This window comes from Gigantopelta aegis, chromosome 6, assembly GCF_016097555.1.
Source record: "Gigantopelta aegis isolate Gae_Host chromosome 6, Gae_host_genome, whole genome shotgun sequence".
In the NCBI taxonomy this organism is placed as follows: Eukaryota; Metazoa; Mollusca; class Gastropoda; order Neomphalida; family Peltospiridae; genus Gigantopelta; species Gigantopelta aegis.
This window is the reverse complement of record NC_054704.1, coordinates 100137791-100162138: the sequence shown is the minus strand read 5'-3', so window position 1 is coordinate 100162138 and position 24348 is coordinate 100137791. Positions and strand designations below refer to the sequence as shown.

General features: G+C 36.6%; 1 protein-coding gene across 1 annotated transcript in view; it reads right to left on the bottom strand.

Moving 5' to 3' along the window:
- Window positions 1–240: 240 nt before the first annotated feature.
- LOC121374824 (gamma-aminobutyric acid type B receptor subunit 1-like) overlaps window positions 241–24348 on the bottom strand; it is a 104810-nt gene continuing 80702 nt past the window's right edge. Inside the window, exons 11-15 of the mRNA XM_041501936.1 lie at window positions 15334–15466; window positions 10922–11038; window positions 10311–10433; window positions 2183–2515; window positions 241–471 (exon numbers count right to left, since the gene is read on the bottom strand). Coding sequence (XP_041357870.1) covers window positions 241–471; window positions 2183–2515; window positions 10311–10433; window positions 10922–11038; window positions 15334–15466 — 937 coding nt within the window. The remainder of the gene's footprint in view (window positions 472–2182; window positions 2516–10310; window positions 10434–10921; window positions 11039–15333; window positions 15467–24348) is intronic.

Here is a 24348-nt window from a genome sequence, read left to right as displayed (position 1 = left end):
CAGACTAGTTATTTATTTTAGAATAGAGGGTGGAGGCACGTTTCAATTACCCCCCCCCCCACACACACACACACTGCCACACCTAGAAAACCAAACAAAAACAAAAACAAAACTAAACAATAATAAAAAACAAAATACGAAAAGAAAACCCGAAAACAAAACAGCCCATGAAAAGATATCAAATTGGATATAAAAATTTATTTTTGTCTTTTCTGACAAGACTTACTTTACTGTGCTATGCTATGTTCCCACTCCACCCTCGTTATTTATTGTAGGCTTGGTACTGCCCTGCCTAAACATATCTCCTATTCTCACCTCGACCAGTTCCCGTTTGTACACGCGGTTTTGGACCTCGGCTCTGTAATAGATTTCTTTCTTGTCATCAAATACAAATCTTCGAGTGTTGGCCTCCACCAGTATGCCGGAAGTGGCGATAATAGGGTTCCCTTTAGAAGAAACGATCACATAAATCTGAAAAAGAAGGCGCGAGGAATCAATATAATCACCAAAATTCATAACTCAGGAAGTACACAAATATGTTCAGCTATTTAAGCAGCTCTAAAAACGGAAATTACGTGTTGATATATGTAGACACCACATGACATAAATCAACACGATAAAACAATAACAACAGTCTAGACCGGAGATCTGCTCAACTCATCGCTCATTTCATATCTAGCTTACTGGTTTCACATTTCCTTCTGATATATTACAATATTAAAGCGATAAACACTTTTTTTGTACAAATAGGCAACGAGCTAATTTATTATTGTTATAAATATTCGTAGTCTGTTGCCTCACAACTGTAATTATTGTTTGACGGTGGCACATAACTAGAGCAGCTAAAAGAAACAGTAAAAGATGCTGTCTGTTTTACGCAATGCTTGGCAGATTCTTGTATAATCGTGTTAAATTCTTTTCTGGGAAATTAATCTTACTATCTGGTCTGGTGCTTATAAAACTTGTTAGAGTCTAGACTCGAGACTCTAATAGAGTCTGAGACACCAATGTCATGACAACGCCATACAGATTGTATGTGTGTGATGTCTTTAGATATTGAGTCTGGACGGGCACGGGCTCAGGACGCAGAGTACAAAATTAAAGATTTGATACCATTCTTATAAAGTCTCAACCATAGACATAGCAAGCAGTTTAAGACTGGAAGGTTGTAATAGCTAAAGTTTCGAATCTAGACTTTAAAGCAACTTAAAATTTAGTTTACTACATACCCTTACTTTAGATACAAAAAACCCCAAACAGTTCGACCATAATGGGCAGGAATATGAAGAGATTACTGACTGACAAAAATTAAAACATAGTATGACGGAAATGGAACAGGAAAATTGGCATCCAGGTAGATTACTACCGTTTGGTAGAAAAATAAACAGTGCACTGTGGAATATTAGACCTATGCGTTAAACAAGAAACATACAGAGCGACGGTAGCGGACTTAATACTAGAAAACGTACTTTTATTAAACATTAAAATTGAGGGAATGGTAAAAATAACTAAATTGACTTATATTTATAGCATAAAATTATCAATGTGACGGTAGTGGACAAAAACACGAAAATAGTCTATAGCACATGACTGGACTTACATTTGACACCAAAAGCAGACACGAAGATAGTCTGTATCGCATGTTTAGATTTACATCTGGTTCAAAGAGTAGACAACGTGACGGTAGTGGACAGAAACACGAAGATAGTCTATAGCACATGACTGGACTTACATTTGATACCAAAAGCAGACACGAAGATAGTCTGTATCGCATGATTACACTTACATCTGGTTCAAAGAGTAGACAACGTGACGGTAGTGGACATAAACATGAAGAAACATGCAATGGTAGATGATTATACCTATTTTTGTTATACACAACATGACGGGAGTGGACAGGAACAGTCTATGCTACATGACTAGATGTGTTGGTACAAAAAGCAAACACAACATGACGATAGTGGACAGGAACACTAGACTTACTTTTGGTACAAAAAGCAGACACAACGTGACGGTAGTGGACATAAACATGAAGAAACATGCAATGGTAGATGATTATACCTATTTTTGTTATACACAACATGACGGGAGTGGACAGGAACAGTCTATGCTACATGACTAGATGTGTTGGTACAAAAAGCAAACACAACATGACGATAGTGGACAGGAACACTAGACTTACTTTTGGTACAAAAAGCAGACACAACGTGACGGTAGTGGACAGGAACATGAAGATAGATTCCATGGTGTAGGCTCGCGTTGGCTGATTGTCGAGGATATTGGACAGCACCACGACGCTGAGGCTCATGATGACGACGTTGTAGACGTTCAGTCCTATGTACTGCGAGTCGTTGAGGGCCGGGATCTTGACACTGCGCGTCTCCCAGGCCATGTACACCCCGAACACCAGCAGCAGCCCCTTGTAGACGTAGAAGACGCCTAGCCACTTCTGTAGGTGGTGCGAGTAACACGTGGTCAGCTGGTGAACAAGCAGTATATCTTCGTCGTCTGGGGCCTGGTCAAAATTAAAAACAAAACCATCTATAACATAAGACATAAGGCGACCTTTTAACAGTTTCCGATAGTTCTGATCACTTCTCATCTTTTGGTCTGAACCATCTATAACATACGACATAAGGCGGCCTTCTAACAGTTCCCGATAGTTCTGGTCACTTCTCATCTTTTGGTCTGCACTGCTGACCTCTTTCTTTGTACTTTGTACTTACTCGATGTCGCATTACGCAAGGGTCGTTTAGCGTTCAGGTCTAGTCGACTACTGTACACAAATCGTGCTATATATGGACACAAACGAGAGTGATTTCCCCATTTGAAAGCGAAAATGTATGTGAGTAGTTTCCTATTGATGTGATTCTTGACTGTTGAATTGTTGGACTGGGTTTCATAGGCAGGATGTTGTTTGTGAATATATGCATTTTTGGTTTTAGTACGATTGGTATTAGCTCACATGGACTTGTTTACAATGAGAATGCGACAAAAGGTACTGGACAACAGGGTTGTCCTTTTGAGGGTCATTGGTCCCAGGCAGGTTCACGAATCAGTTTCCAGTAAAATGGCAATCACCTAGTGAGATCAATAGAACTGAGCTATATGGGAAAACATAATGTAAATAATTGTGGTCTCGGACCATATTGCGTACAAATATGACTTCCATAAATACAACATTAATGAACGCCACCATCTTTGTCACATAAAATTGGCTATATACAGGGATGCCGTGTATATAGCTTCGGCTAATGATGGCTGGCTAAACGGCGTCTTTGTTGTTGTTTTTCTTGTTGGGTTGTTTTTTTGTATGGGGTGGGGGTGGATGGGGAGCCAAGTGTACGGCCCCCCCCCCCCCCCCCATCTAAACTATGTATTACATTTAGTAAACTATGTTTTAAAACTAGAGGGGGAAGCCATAGCAGCATGTATGTTGTCTACTAAGTAGTGAAAAGATCAATTAATCAACATAATCATTGGACGGTTTTTAACGTGGGCGGTGAACATTACTAAGTGTTTGTACGTTAATGATACTCGTTGCCTTCAAATAAACCTTCGTATTCAAATCAAATGATCTGAAACGTTCAGTTCCATTTACACAATTTTAAGTTTTACTTCACACTGTAGCGTGATTTGCAGTTATTTTTCTTTCTCGACATATTATTAAACGATATGTATACAGTGGAAATACTTAATGCTAATTCATTTTTTTAGTTATTGCTGTTACATTTTAATAGAAGAACATATTGGCTTTTCAACACATTATGTCTTGTAACATTTATACACACTATAAGTTGCCAGAGCATGAAGCTTTCACCCTTAGTGTTCTTGGCAAGCAAAGCATTCTTTTCTCCAGGCAGGCAGACAGACAGATATTTTTTATTTAAGTCTTACTATGTGTACACAGGTTTAAAAACATTAGAATACAAAAAGGACAGGAAAAAAAGTACACAAACCACTCCATACGGAATTACGAGAGACTGACATTAAAATAATACCTTAAATAAAATCTATATATACTATATTAATATAATTAAAATATATCTCGTCCCAGCAACTTAACATTGTTTCTGCGCTGTATGCCACTATTAATTATTCAACCCCCTTCTGTATTCGTTAACTGTATTCTTCATACGAGATACTTTGGGGCGATGAAGATGATAAAAAATATATCTAGGACAGCCCGCATAGGGACGTTGTAAATTACGATTCAGCTATAAAAACTCGAAGTAGTGACATGGATTTTGTAGTTAAAAGGTTTCAATAAATTAGCACTGTTTTCTATTACTCACGTTTACAGGAAAGGGAGAATCGTATGTTTGTGCAGGAAATGATGAATACATCAAGTAACAGGCCCATAGGAACAATATCTCAAGTGTGAGTGAATGTTGGGGAGGGTAAGCTCTATTTGGAGAATCCATTGCTAGTGGTGGTGGGGGTTGGGGGTTGGGGGAGAGTGTGTCACAAAGCATATTTTTATAATTATTTATATAGAGTAGGACAACAACAACAACAAAACCCGCGACGAATTTTGACTTCAAGTGTAGGGCCTGTACCACCCTCCGTCCCCGGTTCTACGAGTCTCTTAATTTATAAAATAACAGCTTGTTAAACCGTATAAAACGCTACTAAAATTGCATTGTATGTTCTACTATAATGTATAGAACTAGTATTTTCATTCATAACCAGTGTAAATAAAAGGGTAACGTACAGAAAATAGGTGTGATATTTTGAATATAAATACAATATGAGAGCCTTTTATTTGATTTAACTGACGAATAAGGGAACAAAAACCCTGGACCCTTTTTCGTCAACTCGAAAACGGCATAACTGCACCAGTCATCGTTCTGGCCAGTCAGGTATGATTAATATCAAACTCGAAAACCATGAAAACAACGGACTTGACAGCTATTGACTGTGCTCGTGGCGAATGCTATCGGTGGGACAAGATATGCTCGTTTGTCTAACTAATATTGGAAGTGGCAGTCCTCTTAATGGCGAAATTGGAAGGACCTATCGTTGTGGCAAGTGGCAGTCCTCCGTATGGTGAAACACCGTGCAGTGACCCATGAGATCACTCATAGGAATTGTTATAACATTTTCAAAGCATAATGTTTACTGTCTTGTGCAGAGATACAATTCTAAAAATCTTAAAGGGACAGACCCTAGGTTTTTTTTAAACTAAGGCATATCTTACACTATTAGAGCCGTTTATGGTCACTGAAATCAAACATTACTTATATTTTATTGTTTAGATTATCCATTTCCGTACATCCGAAGTGTTTCTGGTCATCCTGGTGTTTCTAATATCACAAAATGCATTTTTCATATTTTTAAAAACGCACGTTGTGGAGTCGCGTTTCGGTTTATTTTTAAGGCTATTTCAACGTCACAGACTGGCTGAAACTCGAGTCTAGGTGAAAAATATGCCTTACTGTTTAAAAACTAGGGTCTGTCCCTTTAATGGTTTTGTTGTTGAAAATGAAAGATTTTAAAAAATCTCTTATTGACAATTGCAACTATCTGACACAAGCGATGGTAGTCACTTTAACACTCGCTCTTCTACACGATCAATACTCGAATCGGCCCCTTTAATTATTGGATGAAGTTAACGCCAAGGCAGGAAAGTTGTAAGACTTTGGCACTTCAAAAGCAATGTAGCGAGAAAACATTCAACTGCAATGGAAGCGTGCGGTTTCTTTTAGAGAATATTTACATAACACAGGAAGTGTTTCCCATTTCGATAATTACTGAGAATGGATGAAGTAAAAACTGATTCGCGTTACAGATGAAGAAGAAAGTGGAAACGCCGGTTTGTTGAGGGAGGGTGGCCGAACTTTGACCAGTCTACGTCAGGCTGGTTTGTTAATCGAGAATTAATTAGAATACCACTTCGATTTCATGGTCTGTCAGTCGGTTGAGTGCTTGCCTGAGGTGCTTGCGTCGCAGGATCGAACCACCTTGGTGGATCCATTCAACTGACTGGTTTTTCTCGTAACAACCAGTGTACCACAACTAGTCAAAGGCCGTGGTAATTGCTTTCCTGTCTGTGGGAAAGTGCATATAAAAGATCCCTTGCTGCATTAGGAAAGGGGGAAGCTGAACAAAAGAATATCGGCCTCCCCTACCCAAACCCCAAATACTTGCTGCTGGTGTAACTTGTACTTGGTGACACTAAAAGGAGGACACGAAGGACCCCGTCAACAAACATCAAGCCGACCAACCCGGAACAGCTGCCTTGCCTACCAGTGCCAAATACACAATTGCACGAGTCTCCCCTGGGTTGTCATGCCACGACCAGAAGCGGTCAGGTCCTTATAAGGGCCCTATGGGCAACCTAGGGAGACAACCAGCGACATAAAGGTCTATAATTAACGAGCTACACTCGATTCACAAATATCAAAACCTATGCTAGCTCAGCCATTTACCTTCCGACTGACCGTTCAAAATTGCGCCAAACTTCCTCAATCAAAATTGCGCACCACTTTCTCTTTGGCATTAACGGCTCCATTCAAAATTCCATAGCACTACCATACCCCCCCCCCCCCCCCCCCCCCACCCCCACCCGCCTGCTACCGATTCGGTCGGGCTGCTGGTGCTCCCTTGCACCTGCCAGTGCAGGCGGTCCCTCCTCTCTCCTCCCCCAACCTTTCCTGTCATGGACGGAGGAGCCGGCCAAGGCCGGCTCTTGTGCCCACGACAGGCGTGCGCTACAACAGCTTGTTCTGAATGTGCATGTAAAACCCTATGACATGACATGACATTAGGAATTTGTTTTAGCGTGTTTCCTCTGATGACTATGTGTCAGCATCACCAAATGTATGATATCCAATAGTTGATGATTAATTAATCAATGTGCTCTAGTGGTGTCGTTAAACGAAACAAACTTCTTAGTATATCTAATGCATCGTGTTTGCCGTTAACAGTAGCGGATGGCTGGCGTATGTGCAGGTTGGGAGAGTTCGAGTCATGCTCCATACGAAATTATAGTGTAAAAACCGAAAATTTTCTTGAACAGGGGGGTTCGATCCTCCAAATTAGGTGCCCAAGTAGAGTTATCCCAACAGGGTACTAATAGGGGAGGAATGGGCAGTTTAACAATAACCAATGCACCATGAAGTAGGATCTCCCCCAGTTACGCAAAACCGGGGATCCCTCTCGAGTTACGGATAGTACCACCTACCCCGTGTCTGTTCAACACAATATCTGCATTATTATATTATTTCAATTCTGTGTTCTAAGTCCATGCTGTGTTCAAAGTCTTCACATTTTTCTACGCTTCATATTAAAGTTTATATATTATTTAAAATGAAAATCCCTTAGAAATGAGAAAAAAAAGACAAAGTTTTCAAAGACCAAAGTAAACGTTTATCTCTGCCAGACCTAGATGGGTCGTAGTTTGACCACCAATCCCGAACCCTAGACCTAAATGGGTCGAATTCTGACCACCTATCCCGAATCCCAGACCTAGATGGGTCGACGTTTGACCACCAATCCCGAACCCCAGACCTAGATGGGTCAAAGTCTGACCACCAAACCCGAATCCCAGACCTAGACGGGTCGAAGTCTGACCACCAAACCCGAATCCCAGACCTAGATGGGTCGAAGTCTGACCACCAAACCCGAATCCCAGACCTAGACGGGTCGACATTTGACCACCAATCCCGAATCCCAGACCTAGATGGGTCGAAATTTGACCACCAATCCCGAATCCCAGACCTAGATGGGTCGAAATTTGACCACCAATCCCGAATCCCATTGTAGACGATCATGGATTTGCTTTTGTTGAAGCTGTTTCACTTCGAATATACCTATCGCCACAAAATGAAATTGTGTTTAAGCTAAGTATTCAGGAGAAACATGCTACATATTCATCAGGAAAACAAATAATAATCAGTGTACCTACCGCACCCTTTTAAGTGACTAGTTCGAACTAGAAACGTATTTTTACAAGTCTATATCCATTTAAGGTTCAAACATGTCTGCCCCGGCTGCTATCTCTGGCGTTAATTCTGGAACAGATCTAACTGTACTAGCTTGTTCAACACATTTTAATTATGGTTATATGACGTCAGAAATATGGTTAAGGACCATACAGATATTGAGGGAGGAAACCCGCTGTCGCCACTTCATGGGCTACTCTTTTCGATTGGCAGCAAGGGATCTTTTATATACACCATCCCATAGACAGGATAGCACATACCACGGCTTTTGGTGTACCAGTCGTCGTGATGCACTGGCTAGAGCGAAAAATAGCCCAATGAGCCCACTGACGGGGAACCATACGGGGATCGATCCCAAACCGACCGCGCATCACAGAGAGAGAGAGAGAGAGAGGCCCGCTGCTGCAACACAAGTTATTTTTATATGCACTTTATATGACAGTACATACCACAGCCTTTGATATACTAGTGGCTGGGGTGGGGAACAAAACCCGTGTCCACCGAGAGCGATACCCCATTCTACCACCGAGCTACGTCCGTCTCATGATGCTTCGATGACATCTACCACCATCATCACGTGTGGCTATGTCCCCAAACTCAGTCCACTGATCGCGATCGATCCTACGACCCATCGGACGTCAGGCGACGAGCGCCCTGCGACTGAATTACTGCCAGCCCCTCGTGTATGAAGAATACAGGACATCTCGCATCACTGGCGGGTCCAGCTGACCGGCAATGTTCGTATGAAGCCGGGCGGAAACTCCTCGTATACGGTTAATAAGGGGAGCAGGATACATCTCAAACAGACCAATAATTCAGTGGGTCAGACTTATCGCGGAATGGACGTCTATCAACACAGATTCTCAGCTGTCCACATAGTTAACTCCGCTGGAATTAAAGGCAATGACCCTAGTTATTAAGCATGGGAAACTATTTACCGCCATTACAGCTTTTAATCGTAAAACTGTGCATTACTTATAACCTGTAGCTAAAATTACCCAATTTTGAAAATCAGCTGTTTTTCCTTGTCGTCATCGTCACAGGTGTTTGTAGTATGCAAATAAGGCGCAAATTCCATTTGTCCGTTATCCGTATGCATATATAATACACGTATACGTAATCTATACTGTACAGGGCGATCGGATCCACAGACGCATGCGCATAGGCGTATGGAGCATATACATGGAATCTGCTCAGCCTATCTGTATAGAAAGTGATTTTTACAGATCACGCAATGCCGATTACGTGCACACATTTGCACAAGGATTACAGACTAATGAAAGTTGCGCCGAAAATTTAAGCACACTGTCCAGGGCACACATTTGAGCTATTACGACTGCCTATAAGGACAATGGTTAGTGAGATACACGTCGGCGTAGAGACATGGTGCGGCAGCACTGCGCACATTTGTGTGTGTCTGTGTGTGTGTGTGTGTGTGTGTGTTCAGGAATTTTAGCAGGGGTAGGGGGTCTAAACTGTAATGAGCGAAGTTTATAGGGGAGTCGAAACACTCTCCGTCTAAACTTGCACTGACAAAAAATAATATTTGCTTGAGCGTGGTGGGAGGGGATGGAAGAAGATTAAAACAAAGACGTTTACATTATAGGGCCGGTTTTTTGGCGCGGATTTTGGCGCGGTGCGGACTCGCAAAATATGCATACGACACTGCTATAGATAACCACAGAGGATTATTTGACTATTTGACTTTATTTGACTGAGGAAGCGTTATCATATTTCCATTAGCAGCAAGGAATCTTTTATATGCACTTTCCCACAGACAGAACAGCACACCCGACGATTTGATATATCAGTCGTGGGGAACTGGTTGGGACAGAACACCCCCAATCTGAGAATGGGTCTGTTGAGAGGTTCCATCATACGAGCCAAACATCCCAGGCGACATTAGTAGACCCGCCCGCAGTTAAAGGGACATTCCTGAGTTTGCTGCAATTTTAAAGATGATATCGACTAAAAGAGACTTTAACGATTGTAATTACATATCAAATATATGTTTCTGCCTAAAATATTAGTGGCTGTATATTAAACGTGTTTCTGGTCGTTTTAATATTTGTACAAGGTTAAATTTCATTTTATTTGCTGAAATACGTTTTTCGTACGTACGAAATTATCTGAAGACAAAATCCAGTTTGGTCTTCTTACAAATATTAAGACGACCAGAAACACATTGAATATACAGACACTGATATTCTAAAGAAGAAAATATATTTAACATGTAAATTTAATCGTAGAAATATTTTATCAGACAATGCAGTAAACTCAGGAATGTCCCTTTAATCCACATGCATGTATATCTAAAGCTACCGGCCAACACTACACCATGGGCGTGTCGTGAATTATACCTACCTCTTCAGTGAGGTTGGTGATCTTGGGCTCCATGGGGTCGACGATCACCCAGACGATCACGATACCCGAGTCGACCATCAGCAGAACACCGATGATGAATAGCAGGTGTTTGTCCCTCAGCAGCTGGGGATGGGCATAATAAAACATGGTCACTTTCACAGGCCTATTCCACGACACTACCAAACGATCGCTAGTACTAAGTAAGCAAAGTAGATGAGTTACAAGCGCTTCCTAACGATCTTGTAAGTGAAAACCAAACTTTTTTCGAAATGTATTTGTTATTCTGCCTGATACTATCAAATGGCCAAGACTAACATGATGTATATTTTAAAAATAACCTGTATTAATTTGTGAAATAAGTAAAACAGAAGTCATTTTATGGTACATCTAAGACATACTTTTGTAACAGGAATAAATAGATTTATACGTTACAGCAACTATGCACATCCTAAAACCAAAAACAATTGACAGAACTGTCCAACTGATAAAATTAGTTAAACAATAATTAATTATGATACAAAATACTTATCTGTTAATTGCATGTGTGTAATTAATACGTTAGTTTTTGAAAATGTATGACCAAAGATATATTTATGTTAATGTAGACTTACTTTACTTTTGACAAGCCCGCTGTTGGCTCTGGTGAATATTTGGTGGACGCGGTAAGTTTTCGCAAACATGGCTCCAAACGAAAGAGAGAATCCAGCTGCTAGGAGAAATGCCCTCGTCTGAAAAGGAAGGATATTAAAGTTAGCAGTTCTAAGTCCAAATTAATGCCACTTAGCTACAAATAGGTCATGTGTCAAACCGATCGACCGATACCGTGTCTTAGTTATTTAATTGGGGAAGTTATCGAATGGTGATTGTCTATAAATATGCATCTTTGAGACAGTCTTGTCGGGCATCGGTGGTGTAGTGGTTAAACCATTGGACCTAGAACTGGTAGGTACTGGGATCACATCCCGGTAGAGGCTCCCACTTGTATAAATCATTAACATGATAACCATTAACCTCTGTCTTGAACAGAAAACTCACATAGTTGAGGTGTGTGTGTGTGTGTGTGTGTGTGTGTGTGTGTGTCAGGGCATAACATTTTAATTTGTAGATAACCAATATGTCGTTCGTGTGGTTTTAATGTTTACACGAACGATTTTCTTCAGTAGTTCAGATACAAATAAAAAGGTTAATGGGCAAGGATATTCAAGCGAGCGATTTTCGTAGCTTTTCTCCTAAATACGAAAATATACTTTTTGTATGCTGGAACTAACTTAAAAGCTACCAGGCGAAAATAAAAAATTAGGTTTGTTTGTCCTAACCCGACCGACCCACTAAAATTGACCCGTGTCAAAATCTTTTTTGACCTCTTTTGGAGAAGATTTTTTTAAAAACATTTAACCAATTTCAATTTAGGCTAAAACAAGTATAATATAATTTAAAACCTCGATATAATTTAACCAAAATTTATTAACGTCAGTTTCGATTTGTTAGAAATTAGAAATTCAGTAAAATGTTATTCATAGTAACGAGAACACAATTTTCCCGCGATGGTGGCACGAGATCTCACGCACCGCGATGCATGTTTGTAATACATGGTACATGCTCTTGTGACAGCCAAAATGGGTTTTAAACTAAATCAATCAAACGGTAGCTACACAGGTACCTTCGCGTGAGCCAGATAAGGCTATGTTCGGGTATGCTTTGACAGTCACAAACTTAATATTAGCGGTCATTTTGTCCGACACTAGGTAGAGTCGCTAGAATAACATCGCGTTTGCTATTAATAGACCCGGTTCAGTCCGAAAGAACCTACACAAGTGTCGAACCGCGGAGAATCCGTAATCGGCCGACTTATTCCGATTGACTTGGGATAGCGGTGAGAGATATTTTCAATTACACCCGTCTGTAATTTGTTTAACATATTTTGTTTTCATCAGTGTCACTAAACTGCATCGGTATATAATATAATATTCTAAGAAACTATCCATAAAGGTTCTGTGACGTGCTTCAAGCATCGAATATCGTGACGTCAGGACAGAATTTCATCACACTACCGTAAATTGCAATCTAATTAAAATTAGCTCCACTATTACATGTGGATCTAACACCAGCCAGTTGGAGCTCATGTCCACCAATCAAAACCTTACTTGCAGAATCCTGCCAATGTTTTAAAACTAACAACACTGCGTAGTCCCCAATGTCCAGGTAACATTTCGTCTGTAAATAATAATTTAAATATTGACCAATCTCACTTCGCCTTTTATAACGTTATTTGGGAGCATACAAATTCTAAAAATATCGGGCGAGTCCATTTTAGTGGCCGCAGTACAGCGAACCATACCAATACGTACGGGGTGGGTTATCAGTCTTCAATTTTACATTAAAAATTATTTATTTATTTGTAAAAAAAACCTAACTAAATCAGTCTTCAGTTTTACGTTACAAATTATTTATTTTATAAAATAAAACATGTTTTAAGGCATTCGTAATTCACACGAAACATATCGTATATCCTCAGGATAATTCGGAATGTTTTCAAATTATTTTCAAATCACTGGCATGATTCTGCAAGTAAGGTTTTAATTGGTGGACATGAGCTCCAACTGGCTGGTGTTAGATCCACATGTAATAGTGGAGCTAATTTTAATTAGATTGCGTAAATTGTAAATATGTCAGTTGCGTGCTAACACAGGTAGCATTTTATAACTAAACCGTGATTATTTTTGTTAAAGATTTTCTGACGAAAGATTACAGCTTTTGCACGAACGATCCGTCGTTTATGTTGATATTGGTTTTGCATAACCGACAGACGAACGACAAAATCAACTCTGTGTGTGTGTGTGTGTGTGTGTGTGTGTGTGTGTGTGTGTGTGTGTCCAGGACAGCGAGCTTGGACCGTAATTGAATATAAACACGAAAATAAAGTTGAAATGAAAAAGTAGCCTACACTTCCATACACATATAGTGTGTTAAAGGAGGACGAACGTTTCCATACGCTCGCGATCGTTTTAGTATTATGTACACATAATTGGTAGCAAACGTCAGCGAGGGCTCGCCCTCATGAACATGCTATTGGCACCATCGTTTATAGTTTAAACATATGGTCGCACTGGCGTTTACTGATTAAATGGCCCAACAAAAATATTACCTGAAAATATGTACATTTAATTTGTCTTTCAAATACTTTATTCACCCAAGGGCATAGTTGCGATCACTTTAAAAACAACAACATGCACGGGTGATGCGATGCTGCTCAAGTCAGTTTAAGAAAGCTTCGTGGATTAGACCTCAGCTACATACTCTTTATATACCACTTGTTAAAGATATTTTCATACAATACTTATAATTATAGCTACGTAGACATAAATCACGAAAACAAAATTTAATTTCTAGCTCAGGCTAACTGTTAATCTGTGGTTTTGGGTTGCGATCGTCATTCAAAGAGGGTCATACTCACAGTGTACATTTCAAGTCATGTAATCTGCGAGATTATGCCTTTAATTGCTGTCCTACCATATCTTTAACTTATTTTGGAGTCTTCTTGTTGGTTTTTGTTTCCTTGAGCCATAGTTTTAAAACTAAATGTGTCATATTTACTCTCTTGGCAGTTTCATAAACTAAATAAAAATAACTTTGAATGTTATGAATTACCTTGACGGCGAACAAATAATGCGAATAGTTTATAGAATGGTTTTGATGGTCTTTATACATCAAACATAAGCGAAGAGCAAATAAAAATATCTTGATCATAAATAATTTATTACGACGGTTATGTCCTTGTGAAATGATTTTCACTCAGAACATAGACTGGATCATAAACAGTGATTAATTATTGTTTATTGTCTGTATATTTATATCTTTGTAAAGGTCGCCTACTCTTAACTGCCACGAATGTGTAGGTTCCTGGGATAACGTTCATCAAATGCATAAGACAAGTGATGACATATAAAAATGGATGACCTTCAATCCGATGAAGCAGACACCCACTTAACTTACGAAGCAGACGAATCGAATACGTCCACTCCCCAACCTGCCATCGTTTGTCAAACAAAAATGGCGAACGCCGTCACACCGATTATGTTGGTCGCGTTATATCCCTATTGTAATACCAACCTTTGTAAAACCTGTCAACATACTAAAAAAACATCTCAGCGTCATTACAATTTGTTCTCCAATAACCTTTAAAAGGTACACATTGTGCCCACGGTAATATGTGAAGATTATTTACAGCATTTCCGTTTCGCGGAAGACAAATGACGAATATCCCTGTCTCAAACGGATTTTTAATACTGCAGATCTTCATCTACTTCCAGACTGTGTTCGAGTTCATCAATAAGAGTCTGGCGACATTTTCACTCATGTACAGAACATGCTTCAATTGTGACGATGGCGTAAAATGTTGTACAAGTGCTGAGCTTCAAGGACCAGAATATGTGTGTGTGTGTGGGGGGGGGGGGGGGGGGGGGATTAGTGCACATGTTTACCTCATGTTTTGTTTTGATGGCTGACAGGTTAATACTTGAATGCTTTCTTACACACCTATATAAGAGTTCAAACGTTGTAGATCATTTTCGTCTTCAACATATGCTGGAGATCACCTTTGATGACTTGGTCACTACTGTCATACCATCTAATGAAATAAGCACGATCAAAATTGATTGCTTTGTGATGTATAAGTTGATTTTAAAACTGACTGGTTTGTGACGGTTAAGTTGATTTTAAAACTGACTGGTTTGTGACGCATAAATTACTGTAGGCTACATAGATTTCATTTGCAAAATACATTATGATTTTGTTTTATACACTTGGTTTCTTTTTGTTGTTGTATTTTGTTTAGTTGATATATTCTTCTTCTTTTAGGATATGTAATAAAATACAAATACCATTCGTGTTCGTTAGAAAACTATCTGTCTTAAAAAAAACATCCAACATGGTTTCGCTCGTTGGATATGTTTTGAAACAATTCGTTGAAAGGTAAAGGGTATATATCACGGCAACCCAAGTAGTATTCTCTACAGCCACGTACCGAGCAGATGAGAGGGTAAAAGTCCCAGCCGAGGGTGTGGTCATCGAGGCCGAGCACGATGACGGCGGTGTAGACGAGGATGCAGCCGATCACCGCCACGTTGTTCAGCTTCGGACTCGAGAGCTTGATGTACCTTGAACACATTTGTATAGATGGATATTAGTATTGTGTCTCACATTTGTATAGAGGTATATTGGTATTATATCTCACATTTGTATAGATGTATATGAGTATTATATCTCACATTTGTATAGATTTATATTAGTGTTATATCTCACATTTGTATAGATGTATATTAATATTATATCTCACATTTGTATAGATGTACATGTATATTAATATTATATCTCACATTTGTATAGATGTATATTAATATTTTATCACCCACCTGGTGAACGTATAGCGGTGTCGTACAAATACGGTACGCACCACGAGGGTCGTACCGGATGTACGTCTTTTCATTGGTTGACAATGAAGCAAGGCTATTATGTTTGGCTGGACAGTAAGTCTATAGGGACTTTTTTTTTTCATTCATGAAAAATTACGTTGTCAACATTCCACAACTTTTTAAGATTAAAGTGCCATTTTTTTCTGTAATAAAAATATACATGTATATATGTAAAACTGGGACGACCAGACAGGTAGCGAACTGGTTTGGGGACGAAATATGGATTTAAAAAAACCCCGGAAATAGAACAAACTATTTCGTTAAGCGGCGACCTTTGGGACATACCGTATTCCACAGTCTTGTGATATCATTCCGCCACAGTGTAAAATGTTTACATATTCGAAATGCAGGAATTTCTATTTTTTATGACAAATATTCAATTGTTTGAAGGTAGGTAATAAATAAAATACCACACTCGTTTTCGCTAGACATAATTTTTACGAAACTCGTGAACTTCCCAAGGTATCTGACCTCACTTTCGTTCGGTCAGATACCTTGGGGAGTTCACTCGTTTCGTAAAAATGATATCTAGCGAAAACTCGTATAGTATTCTATATATATCTCGTGAACAAGGGATTGGCACGTTAGATACACAACAGTCGTATACCTAATGGTTAGGTCCAATCAAATAATTCATAATAATTAATATACGTACGCTTCAATCAAATACTTCATTATCTATGTACATGTACATGTATATTAGTATTGTCTCTATATTCATATCTATGTACATGTATATTAGTATTGTCTCTATATTCATATCTATGTACATGTATAAACATAAGCAAGGTCAAGGTTGGGGCCTTGAATCATTGCTGTACATGGTATTATTGTATATACATAAACGATACATAATTAAAGGTATACACTCGTATATAAAGCACTTATTAAACAATATGTTTATACATATGCATGTGCGTGTGTGTGAGAGGGATAGAGAGAGGGGGGGGGGGGACAGACAGACAGACGGACACGGACGTGTGGAGTAACAGGGAGGAAGCCGAAGATAGACAAAAGGGAACAGAAACGGCGCGAGCCGTATGCACACATACATAGTATTCAATATTAAGATGAAACAGATAGGCTTAACATGATATTGTAAAACAGGATATTAGCAATGCAAAAGCCTTACATAACTGAAGAGGAAATATTCTGGAGACTAGGAAGAAGAGTACTAGAAATAGAAACAAAGAGTGAGAGAAAAAGAAGAAGAAGAAGAAGAAAAAAAAAAAGAAAAAAAAAAAAAAAAAAAAAAAACTTTCTTGAAAGATAAATAAGATCAATGCGATCTTTAAAAAAAAGAAATTATAGAAAGTCAAGATACGTTTTCCGAACTGGCGATATTTTGCATAAAAGTATGTTTATTAGCTTATTCGTATATTTTGCTATTAATAAGTTTATACATGAATTTATACAATTTGTTTGAGGAACTGCTGCCAAGGTTCCCACTGATCATCAAAGTCTTTATACAGGCAATTTTTATAAAATATATATTTTTCAATCTGTATTTTATCAATAATGAATCTTAGCATTGCGTTTTTATTTAATCTGATCTTTTGTAATTTCGTTCTATATATATAATACTTAATATTAATAATGAACCAATTAATAAAACAATGCTTTTTTGTTATGATACCAAATAAAACCATGTTTTTATCCAACTGAAATTGTTCACCTTTTTTTAATGCCCATTCTTCTACTGCTTTCCATAGGACAGTAACTTTAGAGCACTCATAAAATAAGTGTTCCAGTGTTTCTGGCATAAGATGGCAAAAATCGCAAATATTAGAATCAACATATTTTATTTTATTTAGAAATATATTTGTAGCTATTATCCTGTGTAAAATTTTATACTGAAACCATAATAAAGATGGGTCTTTAATAGTTTTGAATGGTAGAGCATAATACTTTCCCCATACTTGTGAAGTGAAGTCAAACCCCAATACTGAATATCTTTTTTGGGACGTATGGACTATTGTAGTGCGATTTAATATTGCGTATATTTGCTTACTTAGGTTTGTATCTTTTAAAAATAGTTTTATTTTAAACGGAAGAATCGGGTTGCAAACAGTGTTAAAACTTTGGTTGTTTGATTTTGTTGTTTTACAAATATATAGTTTAATGGCTCTGATTAAAGAAGCATATTCTAAAAAATTGGACTGTACTTGATTTTTTGTTATGAAAGTATTGTAATTCATTAATGTCCCATTTTCGTCCATTAGATCTTGAATAAATATTATGCCTTTTTGCAAATACTTCATATAAATAAAAGGTTTGCCGGTTTTTTTTTTAATTTTGCTATTGTACCAAATGTTTAGGCTCATTACATCTTCATTATTATCAGGCGTTTCTTTCTGTTGAATGGTAAGCCAGCTTTGTAACACATCTTTCCAAAAATTATTTTTAATTGTTGTTATTTTTAGCTGAATATAATAATCTCCATATTTAATCATATTTGCTGTCGTTAAACCTGTTACAGCTTGGAAAAGATGTGTCCATTTCGAGTTTGATATTAGAAGTCTTCTTAACCAAGTAGCTTTTAACGCAGTTGTAAAATTTCTAATGTTTAGCATTTTGATGCCTCCATTTACATAGTCTTGCATTAGTACTTCTCTTTTGACTTTTTCTGGTTTGTTTTGCCAAATAAAATTAAAAAAACATTTTAGTTATTTGTTTTGTTACTTGATCTGGTACATTTGGTAATGCAATTAATAAATGTGTTATTTTTGAAATTATTAAGGTCTTGATAACAACGACGCGACCCAGTGGAGTTAATTTTCTAGTGGACCATTGTTTTAACAGTCTTTTCATCTCCATTAACTTCGGTTCAAAGTTAGTTTGAATCATTTCTTCAATATTAACTGAAAAATATACTCCTAGTAAGGAAAAGGTTTCTGCACCCCATTCTAACTTCCATTTTGGATGATGAAAAACATCTTTTGAATATTTTTTACTGCCTATCCAGATGATTTTTGATTTCGAGTAGTTTATGTTTAATCCAGATACGTTGGCATACAGGTCTAATATTTTTAGAGTGCTATCCAGGGATTTGTGGGTTCCATCTAAAATGAAGGAGGTGTCATCAGCGTACTGCGATATTAAATATTCTTGCCCGTTTACAGTTATACCTTTGATATCCTTTGAATTTCTTATTAATATAGCTAGTATTTCGGCGCAAATTATGAAAATATAGGGGGAAAGTGGATCGCCTTGTCTACAACCTCTTTCTAGTTTAAAACTTTCAGACAGAAATCCATTTTGTAAAATCCTTGATTCTGAGTTATTATAAAATGTTTTAATCCATGATTTAATTGACATTTTAAAATTGAAAAACTCAAGTGCTTGTTCAACGAATGACCAAGAGACAGAGTCAAAAGCCTTTTCAAAATCTACCAGGAACAATAAGCCTGGAATTTTATTAACTTCTGTATATTGCATTATATCGTATATTAGTCTTATATTTTCAGCTAAAAATCGACCTTTAATGAACCCAGTTTGATCTTTTGAAATTATTTTATCTAGCACTTTTTGAATTCTGTTAGCAATGCAGCCAGAGGCAATTTTGTATATACAATTTAATAGTGTAATTGGTCGCCAGTTTTTTAAAAAGTGTTTAGGTTTATTAGGTTTTGGTATGCATGTAATAATCCCTAATTTTTGTGTGTTTGGACATTTCGTTTATATTGTAGCTGTAATTAATGGATCTAACAATAAAATGCCCGAGATCCTTCCAAAACATTTTTAAAAACTCCGCAGAAAATCCATCAGACCCTGGGCTTTTATCGTTTTTCATAGTTTTAAGGAACGTTAATGCTTCTGAATATGTTATTTCTCCTTCTAGTTCCTGTGCTTCTGTATCTGTTAACTTATTAGCCTCAGTGTTGTAGATATACTGGATGTTTTCGTTATTTGCTTGATTTGTTTTGGAGAAGAGTTTTTGATAAAATACTTTCGTTTTTTCTAGAATTTGTTTTTGGTCTGTTATTATACTACCATCTTCAAGTTCTAATCTAGAAATTAGTTTATTATGAAAGTTGCGTGATTCCATATTACAAAAATATTTTGTCGGCTTTTCTCCTTCTTCGACCCACTTTGCTCTAGATCTAATAAAATGCCCTTTTAATTTATTTCGTCTAATTTCTGTGAACTCGTTTTTTTTTTTCTTCTAACAAATCAGAATTAACTGTACATTCATCTTCTTCTAATACATATATTTGCTCGATTAATTGTTTCTCTTTAACATCTCCTGTTTTCTGTTTGAATGCTGAGTATGAAATGGTTCTCCCTCTTATTTCCATTAGTAAAACTTCCAAAAACAGTTAATCGTTAATTGTAAACTGAATTTCTTCATTTAAGATATTGTTGATATTTTCTAGATCATATAGAGGGATTGCGTATTGACATTTAATATTTGTAATGGTTTCCTGAATGGTTTGTACATATGTTTTATCTTTAAGTAAGGAATTGTTAAACTTCCATAATCCCTTACCGGTTATAAAGTGCTGTAGTTTTAAATGTAAAACAACCCCGGAGTGGTCAGATCTATATGAGCTGTCTATTTTAACTTTTTGAACAAATTGCATTAGATTGTCTGAAAGAAGAAAAAAGTCCAGTCGAGCTTGTTTTACTGGAGTTTTTTTCACCCAAGTATATTTTTTTAACTGGGGATAGAGTTCTCGGAATGGATCTTTAAAACTATATTTTTCAAAGTTTTCTAGTAGTTTGTCTCTAGCTTTAGGGTTATTGATATGTGTATAATTATTTGTATCTAAACTTTTATTAAGTACAAAATTAAAATCACCACATAAAATATATTTTTCGTTTCCAATTTCTTCAATTATTTTAAAAATATTTTCATAAAAGTACGGATTATCCTTATTAGGACCATAAATGTTGGCAAGGGTAATTCTTTCCCCCTCTATGGTTAAATCTAATAATAAGTAATTACCCAAAGTATCAATTTTTTTATTATGTAATTTGTACTCAAAATTGTTATTAAATAAAATAGCTACACCCCTAGAATTACTTTTATAAGAGCTAAATATGCATTTAAATCCCCACTGAGTTTGTATATATGGTTCTAATTCTTTTGTAAAATGAGTATCTTGTAAACAGTATATACAATATTTCTTTTGTTTTAAGTAATTAAGTACATCTCTCCTTTTTGCAGGATTTCCCAATCCCTGGCAATTAACTGTCATTATTTGTAAACTAGCCATGTGTACAGTCTTAAATATGGTATTTTATTCTTTATATACATGTATGTTATAATATAACTACCGATACCTATTAGGCCAGTTTGGAAATGTGTGCTTGAAAGAGAGAATATACAAAATGTACAGTACATTATATAGAGAAAGTACAGACAGACGTTTGAGAAACGAAATATAGGGTGTCTCTATTCAAGGCGGACTGTGTTGACCGTGGGCTGGTTTTAAAAATAAGTGATTAGTTTAGAAAAAGAGCTCGTTATAGATTAAACTCGGTATACTCAGTTTGATGTGAGCTGTCTTGGATGTGTGTTATAGGGCACTTTAAACTACTAAAAAATGAACATTTTTGTTTAAAGAAAGCTTATACTGCGACCGTCAAACAAGGTAAGTGCTATAAATTGCGAACCCATATAAGCGAGCAAGCCACAGTTTGACGAGGTGAGTACCATAAGTTGGGAGTGAACGCTATAAGCATTCTGCTCCACCAACTGCTGGTTTTGAAGCGTGGTATTGACTGCTTTCGTGAACATCTATACTGATATATATTTATGTGCGACGATATTTTTACAGAGATATGATAATGGTAATCATACTACATACAATAGTGTCGCCAAAAGCACCAATGACACTGATGATGACGATGATGCCAATGAAAACGACGATGACAGCAGTACTAGTACCAATAGTAAACACCAACGATACAAGCAATATTCGTTATAATTAGCAATAACTGTTATAATAATAATAGTTGTTTTCAATTTGTAATTAGTACTATATACCGCTGTCATACTACGTTCTAAGTCACCATCGCCACCGGAATCAGAAGTACTTCTGCAAGCAGTAAGATATACTGCATAGTAAATAATACCTCTACTTTCACTACTACCATCACTATCAATAATAATAATAATAATAATAATAATATAAAAATAAATACATAGTAACACCAGTACTATTTCTACCTCAACTACCACAGCACTATTACCAGCAGTAACAAGTAAATTATATAGTATTAAAGCAAACAGAGAAGAAAAAAAATAAAAAATAATAATAATAATAATAATTTAAAAAAATCTAAATGTGCACTTAGATAAATAACTAGAATTTGGGTTAAATAAAATAACAAAATAAACGAATGACTGAAAGAATGAATGAATGAATAATAAAAGAAAGATCAAAATATTTAACAACGTATCGAAAAATTAGAATAAATAAATAAATAAGTAAATAAATATCAATAAATCAAATATAAATGCATTTTTTTGTGTGTTCAAATAAAGTATAACAAAGTAAACACTTCTAATGGTAATGTTGTGTTTTAATGATGGTGCGTGATGTTCAAACTATGATGATATTGTCTAAGCAGGTTATCTAAATACATGTAAATTAGCTTTACCGTCACCGCATAATTTTATGATTTGAATCAGGCTAAATATTTAAGACAAGAAGAAATAATAATAATAATAATAATAATAAATAAATAAATAAGTATATAAATGCTTTTAAAATAATGACAAAAAAAGAATAAACCCCCAAAACCTATTAAAAAAAAAAAAAAAAAAAAAAAAAAAAAAATAATTATAATATAAAAAACAAATAAATAATTTTAAAAAGACGGTGGAAGTACTATCAGTGCCCTATGAGTAATACCACTGTAGAATTATATTAATGCTGCCTATATGCTATGTTTTAAACGAAATTTTGATCTACTGGTGTGTATGTATAGAATTATGTACACTACATATGCAGGTCTATTTGTAATAAAGTTCAGTCAATAAAACCATATTTTAAGTATTAGCTATGTTGGAGGTAACATCAATAGAGTTGCTTTCAGTCTAGCAGCAGTCTATGTGCCGAATGAACTGCCTTTGAAATGCGTGTGACGTGTCCTGGTGAAGCGTTTAAGTGTGTGTTATAGTCAACTTTTATAACTCTCTCATTCTGCAGTTTCACGTAGATGTTCTCTCCAGCCGACCAAGCAGTTTGAACACATGGATTTTGTTTCGTTTTCCAGAGACGTTGATAGTTCACTGCTGTCAGATCCTCCGCAATTGAAGTTCCTGTACCTTTAAGTTTCTTTCTATTTTGCATTACTTCTAATTTCGGTTTTTGAGAATGGAATTTAACAATAATTTCTCTATCTTTCCCGTCACTGAACTTTCCAACTCTGTGCGCAATGTCAATTGTATTCTTTATGTCTAAACCCAGTTTATTTTTAACCAAATCTACAACTTTTTGTTCACTTTGCAAATGTGATTCAGCTTTGTCAGTATCTTTGATCCCAAACACCCGTATGCTTGATATGCGCGTCCATTGTTCCAGGTCATTGATTCTGTTGTTACTGAGTGTAACCGCGTACAGCGTCTGCTCTAATCTTTCTTCAAACTGTTGTTGTTTTTGTTTTGAAGATTCCAGTTCACTTTTAAGAAACTTATTATCGTTTTCCAGATCAAAAACGCGTCCTTCCAGTTCGACGAGTTTGGCAGTTAAAGATTGTGTAATTTCAGTTTTTAGGGACTGCATTTGTGAATTAAACAAAATCTTTTGAAACGAGCAATTCCATCATGTTGTAAATTTTTTGGTGCAAGGTGTTTATTTCTGAATCTGTCTGAACATTTTCATTGACGATTGCTCCATCGGCTTCTGTTTATCTATAGCAACGACGGCTGAGACCTGACTTTCAATATTGACAACATTTGTAGTAGCCATTTCTGTAGTTTTTGAATTGACAGTTTGTGGCGAAGAAATAAAACGTTCAGTTTGACTAGAATCTGACGTTGATCCCTGTAGCTTTTTTCGTTTGTGTTGTTTCTTTCCCATATCAGTGAAATAAATAAGGTTGAGCGATAATGAATGAATGAATGAATGAACGAAAGAGCTCACTACTAGCCCATGTCACACGGCGTCTATTGTTCTAGCATAGCATGCCTTCGCTTGCGGCTTGTGTTGTGTATTATTAAATTGAAACTAAGTGTTTATTGTAGTGTTTTTGATATCTGTGTACTCACTCAATACCAGATGTGCTGTTCAACCTGTCAGTCTTGAAGAAATACATCAATTAATCCGTGAAAACACAAACTTTTCCGGAGCGATATGAACGTATCACTTAATCGACAGCCATCTTAACCGGAAGTCATGTACATGTATATTAGTATTGTCTCTATATTCATATCTATGTACATGTATATTAGTATTGTCTCTATATTCATATCTATGTACATGTATATTAATATTGTCTCTATATTTATATCTATGTACATGTACATGTATATTAGTATTGTCTCTATATTCATATCTATGTACATGTATATTAATATTGTCTCTATATTCATATCTATGTACATGTATATTGGT